At 56.4% G+C, this 12,671-nt stretch overlaps 1 protein-coding gene across 1 annotated transcript in view; it reads left to right on the top strand.

Moving 5' to 3' along the window:
- JPH3 (junctophilin 3) overlaps window positions 1–12,671 on the top strand; it is a 57,671-nt gene that overhangs the window by 38,974 nt on the left and 6,026 nt on the right. Inside the window, exon 4 of the mRNA XM_040615610.1 lies at window positions 6,148–7,067. Coding sequence (XP_040471544.1) covers window positions 6,148–7,067 — 920 coding nt within the window. The remainder of the gene's footprint in view (window positions 1–6,147; window positions 7,068–12,671) is intronic.

The following is a 12,671-nucleotide window of genomic DNA, read 5'->3' as shown; positions in this document are numbered from 1 at the left end:
ACACTTCCACCATGTGCAGTCCTGTCGTTACAAGGATCTCCCCCTTTCACGGGTGTTTTCCCGTTTTTTTTTAATTCTTAGTCCTTGATGGTTGCACTGCAAAAAGGCAACCAGAGCTCTGAAAGCAAAACACGAACACAAATGATCCCAGAGGCCGTCACTGACTTTACCCCCATGGCTTTTATGGTTTATGATTTCTTTTGGATGCTTGGGCCAGCAGCGCTGGGGCAGCTCGCACTGGTGCCTGGTCCATCTCTTGGGCGTTCAAATCAGTCGTGGGTCTGTGCAAAGGTTTTGGGAAACGTGCATCTGAGGTTTGCCTGCTCGCTCTCCCTCCCCTCCATCATCTTCAACATTTCTTGCTGGTTTCTCCAAATTTCTGCTTACTGGCTCAGGCTCAGCAAAGGCTCAGGGAGGGGGAAGCCGAAGCAAAGCCCTGGTCAGGCAGGGGTCTGCAGCCCCAGGAGCGAGAGAGGTTGCTGAGAGTGGGAGTGGAAAGCTCTAAGTCCTCACAGCAACAATTAACATAGTAATTAATATATGTGAATGGTTTTATTCAAAAGTTTTCCTACACTGAACCCTCATTAGGAGGCATCTATCGTTATTCTCTCCCCCTTCCAGCTCTCTAACTGAAGATTACTCATTCGGCTTAATTGCTCCAAGGGCTGGTGCCAGTGACTCATGTCGGTGGTGCCATTCCCCAAGGCCGGGGAAAAGGGATCGTTGCATCTTTTGGACCAGCCAGCCCATGCACGAGTCCTCACTTAACCGCGGCGCGGAGGCTGCGGGGGCGGCCGGGGGCATCCCACAGCTCAGCAGTGATGAGCCAGACGGGGCTTGAGGTCTGGCTGCAGCCGTGAGCCCGCCTGAGCTGGGGTGATGCACATAGCAACCCCGTCCAGCGCAGGGCCAGGTGGGGATGGGTGTTGGGGGGGAGTCGGGCATCCCCCCGGCACAGCACGCAGAGCCCCTCGTAGCCGAGCCCTGTGCAGCTCTCTGCCTGCGGGAAAAGGCACATCCCTGCCCAAACACCCCTCAGCATCTCTCCTCCTGCAGAGGTCTGGTTTGTCTGTCGGAGCTTTTTCACAGGGCTGCGCAGTCCCAGGGGCTTCTTCAGCCCTGAGATATTCCTCGTCTCCATTTCCTCTTGCCAAGAGACTTTGCTGTTTTAAATCACCTCTTGAAAAGATATTTTTAGGTAATACATTTTTTACTAGTTTCTAGACAGGGACATAGTGCTTGGCTTGTGTCGGGGCTCGTGTTTCTGGTGCTCCTGTCTTCGTGGGCTGTGTGCGAGTGAAGCAGGGGGAATGGTTTTTCCACTTAGAGCGCATTAAAAAACAAACACACCGTCCAGGACGTGTCAGGAAACCTGGGAGCGCCGTGGACCAAGTCAGGCAGATAACAGCTGCGAGCGGCCGTGCCACCCCACAGACCCTGTGACCTCAGGCTGCGAACGGCCCGGGGGGGGCTGCGGCAGTGATGGGGGGAGCTGCTGCCGCTCTGCACGGCGCTGGGGGTGCTGTGTGCCACCCCCCCTCGCTTAGCATCTTGGGTGCTGGATGTGCCCCCCCTGCACAGCACTGTGGGTGCTGGATGTGGCCCCCTTGCACAATGCTGTGGGTGCTGGATGTGCCCCCCTTGCACAGCACTGTGGGTGCTGGATGTGGCCCCCTTGCAGAGTGTCATGGGTGCTGAGTGTGCCCACCTTGCAGAGTGTTATGGGTGCTGGATGTGCCCCCCCTGCACAGCACTGTGGGTGCTGGATGTGGCCCCCTTGCACAATGCTGTGGGTGCTGAGTGTGCCCACCTTGCAGAGTGTTATGGGCGCTGGATGTGCCCACCTTGCAGAGTGTTATGGGTGCTGAGTGTGCCCACCTTGCAGAGTGTTATGGGCACTGGATGTGCCCACCTTGCAGAGTGTTATGGGTGCTGAGTGTGCCCACCTTGCAGAGTGTTATGGGTGCTGGATGTGCCCCCCTTGCACAGCACTGTGGGTGCTGGATGTGCCCCCCTTGCACAATGCTGTGGGTGCTGAGTGTGCCCACCTTGCACAGCACTGTGGGTGCTGGATGTGGCCCCCTTGCACAATGCTGTGGGTGCTGGATGTGCCCCCCTTGCACAGCACTGTGGGTGCTGGATGTGGCCCCCTTGCAGAGTGTCATGGGTGCTGAGTGTGCCCACCTTGCAGAGTGTTATGGGTGCTGGATGTGCCCCCCCTGCACAGCACTGTGGGTGCTGGATGTGGCCCCCTTGCACAATGCTGTGGGTGCTGAGTGTGCCCACCTTGCAGAGTGTTATGGGTGCTGAGTGTGCCCCCCTTGCACAGCACTGTGGGTGCTGGATGTGGCCCCCTTGCAGAGTGTCATGGGTGCTGAGTGTGCCCACCTTGCAGAGTGTTATGGGTGCTGAGTGTGCCCACCTTGCACAGCACTGTGGGTGCTGGATGTGGCCCCCTTGCAGAGTGTCATGGGTGCTGAGTGTGCCCACCTTGCAGAGTGTTATGGGTGCTGGATGTGCCCCCCTTGCACAGCACTGTGGGTGCTGGATGTGGCCCCCTTGCACAATGCTGTGGGTGCTGGATGTGCCCCCCTTGCACAGCACTGTGGGTGCTGGATGTGGCCCCCTTGCAGAGTGTCATGGGTGCTGAGTGTGCCCACCTTGCAGAGTGTTATGGGTGCTGGATGTGCCCCCCCTGCACAGCACTGTGGGTGCTGGATGTGGCCCCCTTGCACAATGCTGTGGGTGCTGAGTGTGCCCACCTTGCAGAGTGTTATGGGTGCTGAGTGTGCCCCCCTTGCACAGCACTGTGGGTGCTGGATGTGGCCCCCTTGCAGAGTGTCATGGGTGCTGAGTGTGCCCACCTTGCAGAGTGTTATGGGTGCTGGATGTGCCCCCCTTGCACAGCACTGTGGGCGCTGGATGTGCCCACCTTGCAGAGTGTTATGGGTGCTGGATGTGCCCCCCTTGCACAGCACTGTGGGTGCTCGGTGCCGCTCACCTTCGCAGCATCACGGGGGGTTTCATGCCCCCCTCAGTGTCAGCCCTGCAGGCATCCTGGCCCCTCACCCACAGTGCCACCCCTGCGTGAAGGGACACAGACTCCAGCCCTGCAGGCACCGGCTCTGGCTCCAGCACCCCCATACGTGCCACAGCAGTGCCCTGAGGCCTTCACCTGGAAAAAACAAAAATATCCCGGCTCGGTACCCTGCATCACCCTCTCCTCTGTGCTTTTCCATCTCTGCCTGCCAAGGGGATCTGCCACGTTCCCATCATGAGGTTGTGCCTCCCCGGTTCAGCCCACGGGCTGGATGGTGCTGGTGAATTGCCTCCCTGGGGGTGATGGCAACACGTCAGTGGCAGAGGCAGGAGCTCAACACCGCACCAGATCCCGTACGTGGGTCCTCGGGGGCACGGCAGCAGCTGGGGGCACGTGCTCGGCTTTGAATATGCCGCAGCTGGCTGGGCAGGGTTGCCTCAATCCTGCTGGAAATCCAGATTTGGTGCTCAGCATCCTCCTTTGCGCTTTCACAACCGTTCTTCCAGGAACATCACGTGCTCCTCGACTAATTTTAGCTCCAAATAATTGTTGCACATCCTTGGGTGTCGAAAGCTGGCACTGTGCATCTGTTGAGCTCCTCCGCAAGGAAACACCTGCGTCGCTGCGGGGCTCCGGGGCTGGAGGGGTGGCGTGTCCCAGCGCCGTGGGCACCTGCTCATCGGGAGCCCCAGCCAGGGGCTACAAAACTCAAGGAATTAACCCATGGGGAGGCAGGATTAGAGCAGCTCACTGCAGGGCTGGGTGAGGAAGGTTTAGGACAAGAGGATGCTTAATAACGTGGTCCCTGGTGTGGGTCTGCAGGGTGAAGATGCTGGAGCATCACTGGGCTTTCCTGTCTCCGTCGTGGGGCTCGGGGGACCGGGGGAGATGGGGGTTGGCGGTGCTGTGCGGGAGCAGTGGGTGTAGTGAGGCTGTGGCTGGTTGTGCCCTTGGAGATCGGCTTTGGGGTCATTGGAGCTCGTGGGAAGCTTTCGAATCCCTGCAAGTCCAGCAAGAGGCCCGCAGACCTGAACTGGGGAAGATTTGGTCAAAGCCTGAGACCAACAGGGACACCCCCAGTCTCGGGTGAGCCCACTTCAGTAGCTGGCTTCCCAGCCTTCTCGTGTGAAGTCATTTATTCCCTCCCTGCCTCAGTTTCCCATCTGTGATGCTGGAGGTGGCTGGAATGGGAACATCTGAACAGCAGCCACAGAATCAGTCTGTACCTTTCTCCAGAGACAGTTATTCTGCGTGAAAAGAGAGGGGGTGAACTCCACCTTCACAGCAGTTTCCCACCAGTACAAGGATTGCTCAGGGGCTCCAGATAAATCCCAGGAGGTTCAGTCTCCCACAGACAAACAGGGACACAGGGAACGAACTAAGGCTGAACTATCTGAGTATTGTCCCAAAACACAAACGCGATTTTCCGTGGCAAGTGATACCCCCAAAAAATGACAGTCGCTAGCAGATCATTTCCCATCAAGAAATTGCTTCAGTAGGAAATTTCCAAGCAGCCTTGTTACTATTTCCCTCCCCTGCAAGTGCTCCAATGGGGACATCTGTCCCCATGCTCCTGGCATCCCCTGCGTGTATCCAGACCATGGATGCGGTGGGACGCAGGGATGGCTGCGGGCGAAGGCACGTCCCAGCCGCAGCAGCTCCCCAAGAAGATGCGATAGAGAAAATTACTCGGCAGAAGTGGAGAGATTAGAGCAGGCGCTTCAGAGCATTTCTTTTTAAACGATGGTAAGAAATTGAGTTCTTCCTTTTTGAGACTCATTTCTTGTCTAGCCATAGAAATTGCAATTAGATGCATTTCAGGGGCATTAGGCAGTTAATATATTTATCAAATTATTCACGTAATTTAGCATGGCTTTAGCTGAGAACAGCTACGCCTTGAGAGGGTAAAATGAGAATTAACCACTATTAGCTTGCACCCCCTTGAAATAATCTGGTGTTTCATCAATGATTAATAAGTTGCAGGGTTTTTTTCTAATTGTCTGGAGAAGCGACATGTTTCTCACCAGCTGGTCACCTCCAGCAGAAGACACTCAGCCGCTCCTGAAGTCCCTGTCCCTAGGGAGACACTGTCTGGGGTGTGCTCTGGGCTCGAGGGGAGTGAAATGCACAGCGAAATAAGGGTGATGGTGTCTATTGCACTCATGTAGCTCTGAACACGCGTGCTCCTGCCTGAGCATGTGGGGCACGGCTGCCCGCGTGCTCCCCAAACGTCCCGCCCTCCGTGTCTGCATGGGGCAGGAAAGCTGGGGGATACATGGTTGGGGGGGGGGGGGGGGGGGGGCTTCCTTAGTGGGAGGCTTGCACATCTCTCCAGATGGGACCATCTCCCTGATCCCGGCGCCCGGCACACAAGCGCAGGGCACGGCGTGAGCCATGGGCTGCCACCAGCTGCACCGCAGGTTGCCCCTCTCATGCTGGCAGACCGGGAACTGGTGGGAAAGGGGGGTCAGATGGATCCCCCCCCCCAAACAAAGTCAACGGACAGGGACGTAACCCCCTTAACACAGGGAGTGGCAGCGTGCTCAGCGCAGGCGTGGTGCCGTGGAGCCATGCGGGCTGCTTTTGAGCCCGCTCCTCTGCCTGCACAGGGCTCCCAGCAGCTCTGCATCCCAAGTGGCTTCCCCACATCGCTGGGGCTGCAAAACTATTGCAAGTCATTTTGCTGGTAGCACGCACAGGCGGTTCCCTGAGCCCCAGGCAGGGTGCCTGACGAGGACACCCACTGTGGAGCCTGTTTGGCTCAGCTGGAAAGGAGAGCCACAGTGATGCCCGGTTGTCTCTAAAAGGGTGGTGGCCCTTGAGTTAACAGCAGTGGAGGAACACAACCTTCACGGGGGATGCCCCTGTCCTGACAATGCTGTAGCTGATGCCAAACCGTCTCCCGTGCCGGGCTGCAGCCGCTCACACCGCGCGGCTCTGTTTACTGTGCTAAGCTGCCGCCATCCTGACCTTGCCCCGCGGTTCCCCTGCTGCCCGGCACCCTCAGCCCTGTTCTTTGACATGAAAAACCAGGTGGGTGCCCACAGAATAGAAATAATCCTGTTGCATTTCTCTCTCCCTCTCTCTTCTAACGACTACACAAAAAGGGCTCGAATGCCAGAGACCGAAGCGCCAGAACTCGAGCGATGACATTGAGGTCCTCTCCACCGGGACGCCCCTCCAACAAGAGAGCCCCGAGCTGTACCGCAAAGGGACCACCCCGTCCGACCTGACTCCCGACGACAGCCCGCTGCAGAGCTTCCCCGCCAGTCCCTCCTCCACGCCGCCCCTGGGGCCTTCCTGCAGGAACAAGAGCACGCACTTCTCCAGGCAGGTCTCGGTGGACGAAGAGAGGGGTGGGGAGATCCAGATGTTGCTGGAGGGACGCGGTGGGGATTACTTGCGACCCAACAGCTGGAGCGAAGAGAAGGTCAGCGGGACTCGCGGTGTGAGAAGCGGGACGCTGCGCAGCGGTCAGCTGGGGTCCGCCTCCATCCCTGAAGACTACAGAGGTCGGAGTGGAGGACACAAACATTCGGCCTCCAACCACAAGCAAAGAGAGAGGTGGACAGATTCCCCAGCCACGGTTTCATGGACTTCCCACCACAGGTCCCACAACCACAGCTCAGGGAGCTCCAAGCTGCTTGAGCTAGACGAGGAGAAGATGAGCAATTACGAGATGGAGATGAAGCCCCTTATGAGGATGGATTCTTATATGCAAGAGATTCACACCCAAAAAAGACACTATAGCAAAGGGGGACCCTGCAGGAGCATGGCTGATGACCACCGTGGGGAAGACCGGGGCTTCGGGGTTCAGAGACTGAGGTCTAAGTCCCAGAACAAAGAGAATTTCAGGCCAGCTCCCTCTGCCGAGCCCACGGTGCAGAAACTGGAAAACCTGAGATTCGGGGACAAAGCTGAACCTCGGCTACTAAGGTGGGACTTAACCTTCTCCCCGCCACAGAAATCTTTACCTGTTGCACTAGAATCTGAAGAGGACAATGGGGATGCGCTCAAATCCAGTACGGTAAGTAGGCAAAATTGCATCTTGAAATCTGGCCGAGAAACCCGGTGCAGAGCTGTTGTGGTACTGCAGCGGAGCGGGGGGAGGTCCCTCTGCCGGGCTGACCCCCGAATTATTGTGGCTTTGTGCCTTGAATCCCCCCTCCTCCTTTCTCCCACGCTGCGTGATAGCGTGTGTGGGAAGTCGCTGGGGGGGTTTCTCCACGGCCTTGGTGGGAGCAGCAGGTTTCGCACTGGAGGATGCGAGCCACAAGTTTGAGTTTGTTTTACAATCCAGCCCTGGGGCCAGTGATAAAAATACGTTATCGCTGGGATTTTGAGCACTCACCTGGCGGAAAAGCTGCAGGAGCAGGGGAGGTGTGGGTGATGCTTCCCTGAAGTTCGGTTAGGTGACAGAACTTCATGCCGGCCCAGGAGCGCAGCGTGACCCTGTTGCAACATCACATCAGTTCTTAAATGCCGGTGGCTGAGCATCACGTCAGCCCGTCGCCGCTCCCCGTCACTGCCGCTGTGCGATGGCACTGCCTGCCGGAGCGGTGGCCTTGTCTCCATGTCGCACTGGAGGCCTGACCCAGGTGGATGAGGGACTCCATGGTCACGGCACAGGGGACATTGCAAAGAGGTTGCATCCCTGCGCTGGCCACTGCTGGGGGCTGCCGGTGCTGACCCGCACGGTGCGTACAGCTCAGGTGTTTTGGTGCGTGGATGCTGCTGAGGCAGGAGGGGGTACAAGCCGCTCAGTGGGGGGATGCAGTGCAAAAGGGTCTTGGCAAACCACAGTCAAGAGGATGCAATTTGGGAAAGGTACCTAGGCAGGGAAAGCAAGGGTAGTGGGCTACTAGAGCTCTGCGGGTCAGGGTGGTGTAGCAGGTTACAGCCAAACGTCAGTCTGTACGCTCACTCTGAAGAGCACAAGCACACTTTCTAAGCTGGAGCATAACTTATGGGACGTGGAGGATAACCCCTTGTGAGACACCCAGTCCTGGGCTCCTGGTTTCAGGAGAGGCAAAGACACGTTGGGCATTAACAACTGGCTCCTGGGAAGAGCTGGTGGTGTCCAGGCTAGGGAAGAGGAGATGGAGCGATCTTCAAACACATAAAAGAGCCGCTGCAAAGTAGAAGGGAATAATCTGTTCTCAGTGAACAGAATTAATGGGATAATTATAAAAACAGAATAATGCTTAAATTCAAGCATTAGAGGCAGTGGTTAGCCAGTAGCCGTCACTTGTGAGTTGGGGGCTGCAGTAACTTGCCTGGGGAGGCCGTGGTGGCTGGGCAGGAGGAGGTGGTGTAAGACCTGGCTGGACATCTTCAGCTCAGATGTGACATGGACAGAGCTGAGCCAGCCTTGGGAGAAGGCTGAGCTGTGTGATTTTTCAGGTCCTTTCCAGCCCTGTTTTTTGATGATTTCCAGACTTACCGTTGAGAGCAGCTCCCCCACCTGTTCTCCCCGTTGGTTTGGCATTGCTGGGAGAGGTGATGGGTATCTGATGGGAGCAGTGGGGAAACCAACACCGCTCCAAACTGCCTCTTGTCGGGTCAGTGTCAAACACAGAGCAGGGCTGGAGGGGTCCCATGCTGCTGGGTGTGCCACAGCCCAGGCCAGACCTCCACAGGAGAAAGGAAAATCTGTAACGCTCAGTTGGTGGCATTTCAGGCTCTGGCAGAAGGAAGGAGCTAAATCCCCCTGTCAGGGTAGCAGAAGATGATGCCTGGTTGTTTGGGAGACAGGGATCATGAAACCGAAATTACATTTGTCAGTCACGCCGAAAGTTTGGGCATCATGGTTTATAACGGGTGATTACTGTTGCCATACCTACAGCATCCCCGCTTCTCCAGCCGCCTGCCAACGGCTCTGCAGGCAGAGCAAAGGTGTCGGCACCTGCAGCCAAGGGATGGGAGCGAAGGGGTGGGAGAGAGGAGGGAGTGGTGACATCTGCAGCCCGAGAGCAGCCGGGATGCAGGAAGGACTAAACTACAGATCTGCCACAGTTTCCCTGCTGTGGCTGCGGATAACTCACCCCACCCCACCCCCACCCCCAGCCCTGTAGCTTTCTGGCTTCCTATTCATCTTGCAAGCTCCGGCACAGGCTTGAAAGCACCCACACAGCATTTAAGAAGAGCTGAACGCAGGGTGTTTGCTGGTGGACGGCACTGTAGGACACATCTTGCCAGTCCGGATGAAAAAAGAGCACCAAGCGAAGGCAGCCCCGAGCACGCAGCCCTGAGCAGGTGGCGGGTGCCCAGGCTGGACCGGGCTGTCCTCACCTGCTGGCGTAGGCGCCCGCGAAGCGCCGCAGCAATGGCAGGCAGCACTAGGAGCCTGACAAGCTTTCAGAGGGGAAGGCAGCAGCAGTAATTGCATGGACATCAACCCTGCTGAAGTCCTGGTACTGGCAGTTTGTCCAGCACCGTTGATAATGTGACCTCCCACAGCGGCAGGGAGCTGGGAGAGGCACGGGTCCCCACGGGGGGAAAGGAAAGCAGCGTTTCTTCTCGCTGCGAGCCACGCGTTCCTCAGGGGGATGGCTGGCACAAGCAGTCCTGGTGTCTGTGCCCAGGCAGCCCAAGTCAGACGTGCTGCAAAGGCTCCCGCCTCACAGGCAGACCCCAGCCCACATGCCAGAGCCACCATGCCCGGGGAGGAGGGCTTGAGCCGCAGCACTGGAGGTAAATAGCAGCTAATGCACCGTAACGGCAATGGCTATAGGAGTGAATCCCGGGCACTAACAAAGGGGCACAGCCTGCACGTAAAGGCACACAGAAAAGCCATTAGGATGCACATCATACTTTTTAAGTGCTGTAGCTGTGAAGCAGCATGTTCAGTTTTCTCACATTCATAACCGAGGGTGGAACAGATGGTGAAGGTTTGGGAGGAAGCTAATGCAATACAGAGGAAGAGATAATATGTGGATTTAAATAACCTACAATGCCAGCAACAATTTGTTCTAGCAAGAATTGCACTGTGCTGGCAGGGTTTTGTTCCAGTGGCCTGGCAGGGAGAGGGGTGGTCGGACAGGAGCAGGGGAAGCAGGTGTAGGAGAGGAATGGGAGGTTTGGTGATTTGTGTTCCAACCTCCTGCCTAACGCCAGGACTGTGCCTGCATCTGCCATCAAGTATCTCAAAGCATTTCAGACTTCGGTGAGCACAGAGGGTCCCCGAGGAAGAGGAGGGGAAGGATAAGGGGGATCTACTCCCCAGTCCCCACACCCACCTCTCTCTGTGCACGCTCAGTGATGTGGGGCACTTGCACGCTCAGTCCCGCAACAAAAATCACTGCGACCTGCTCACGCTCCAGGTCTTTTCACACAGAATTAAAGCTCCCCAGCTTCCCCAAAGCCCCATTTCTCATGCCAGCCTGAAATACCCCTCCCCTCCGGACTCCCAGCAGCTCGCCTCCAGCGTACAGGCAAACCACAGCTCCCGGGAGAGGCCGGCTGTGCGCACGCGTGTACGTGCACGCGTGTAGAGCCCACGCCGTTTCAGCTTGCATGACAGCCTGCTTCCCTGTGATCCACAGCACTGCCATCTGTGAAGCTGCTCACTGAAAAGGGCATTTCTCATCTCCCAGACAGCTGGGCTCTTTCAGAAAGGTGCCTGCCAATGAACGGGAAGGATGCTTTTAGCTGAGTAGGGCTATTTTTGCCCTACCTGGAGTATCCCTGCGCAGAACTGAGGTCACCCACACAGGTTATCTTGTTTTAAAAATAATCTGCCATAACCCAGCTCTACACATGGCATCGATGAGCCCGGTGGGTTGGCTCTGTGTTGGAGTGCCAGCGTCAGCTTCGAGAGCAAGCACACCTCTGGCAGTGCTCGCAGGAATGGGGTGGGGGTGCAGGTCTTGCAAAAATGCAGTCTTAAAACTATCACTGATTTTGATCTCTACCTTAGAAACAAGGCTGGACCAGATCGGGGCTGTGGGGTGCCTTGGCATCCAACCTTTTGCAGTGCGTCCCCAGGTGGGAATGCAGACCTCTGTAAAGGAGTCAGACACATAGGTTGCTATATGAGCTACAGGAACTTAGTTCTCAGTCATTTTTCACCAGTCCCTTAAAAAGAAGATCCCAGAACCCCCCTTCGTTGGGGCTGCACGTTGGTAATTGAAAATTGCTTCTATATAAAGGTCATTTCTTGAGGCCACCACTCAATAACATTGATGAAATTCAGCACTGCTTTGTGTTCACTATCAGGGGACTTTGGGGTTTCAGGGTCATCAAGCCAGCGGTGCAGTCATACAAACCCTTGAAAATTGCATTTAAAGCCACCTGATCGTTCTGTGGCCCTGTGTGCGCTGACCCCGGCGTGCACAGAACAAACTCACATCAGTTGTCATCGTTCGGGCGGATGAAGACGGAAACCAACGTGCCAGGACCGGTGTCAGTGTTGTCGGATTAAGGGACTTACATGGACGTCACCATCCTTTCTGGCCTTAAAGGCCCACGAAGCACAAAGCTCAAGGTGCCTGAGCCTTTGAGAAGATCTAAAATAGGAAAGGAAAAAAGGAATTGTTGAGATGCTGGAAAGGAAAGAGGCTTTCTAAAGTGCCAGCAAGCCTTTTATCCATCAGCAGAAAACATCACATTTTTAGGGTTGGGGGGAAAAAAAGGAATACATCTCCTTTTCTGCAGGTGCTGAACATCTGCAGCTTCTAAAAAGGAAAAGAAGTGTCTTAGGCACAGAGGCCTCAGCGTGCCTGTGAGAAGGGCCAGTGCTCAGGCATGAACAGAGCCTGATTCATCTGCCTGTCCTCATTTAGCAGGAGCGATCACAGACATTCAGATGAAGACTTCTAGGGACACGTCGTGGTCTCACTAAAGGCACCCTGGAGATGTGAGTAGGCTTAAGACTTAGCCCTTTAAAATCCCCCCGTCTCTTCTCATTGAGACAGCCTGACAGTAGGGCAGCAGCCAAAAAAAACCCCACCCCAGCCACCCCTGACATTTCCTTCCATTGTCACATGCTGTCGGATAAAATCTCAGTGGTCTCAGCTGTTTTCTAACGGTACTGCCTCTTAACAGCAAACCAACCGGGGGGACCAGCTGCAGCAAATGGAGATGGTTGGGATCCCTAACTGCCGGGTTCGGGATGGCAGAGGGACCCCATTACTGCCTGCCGGTACCCGCCGGGGAGCCAGGCAGGGATTCCAGCTGCCGCAGCATCTTCCTCGCTCTCTCGCTGCGCGAGGGGCGTATTTGCCATCAAGATATTCTGAGCAGGTTTCGCTGTCGCTGGGGAAAGTGAGGAGGAGGCAGCCAATCTGCAGGCAGTGCCGGGCTGTGCCGGAGTGCCAGGCAGCCGGAGCCCTGCGAGGGAGGGTGCCCGGGCAGGGGCTCAGCCCAGGCTTCCGCGGAGCAAGGGAGGGGGCTGCAGCGCAGCCACACGCCCCAGGAATGGCACCATCCTGCCGATGTGGGCGATGGATGCTCCCTTCTCCAGCAGCTACGGGGTTATTCTTGAAGGGATTGACCTTGAGGTGGAGTGTTTTCCTTCAGAAAAGTTAAACATCTCGAGCCCTGAAGAGTGTAAAATGAGAGAAAAATAACTGCTGGCTCTTGCCCCTGCCCCGAACGGGCACCCGCTGTTGGAATTGTGCATCTTCACCTG

The sequence above is a fragment of the Falco naumanni genome, chromosome 15, assembly GCF_017639655.2.
Source record: "Falco naumanni isolate bFalNau1 chromosome 15, bFalNau1.pat, whole genome shotgun sequence".
NCBI lineage: Eukaryota > Metazoa > Chordata > Aves > Falconiformes > Falconidae > Falco > Falco naumanni.
Note: the sequence above shows the minus strand (reverse complement) of the source record. Positions and strands in the feature narration are given on the sequence as shown.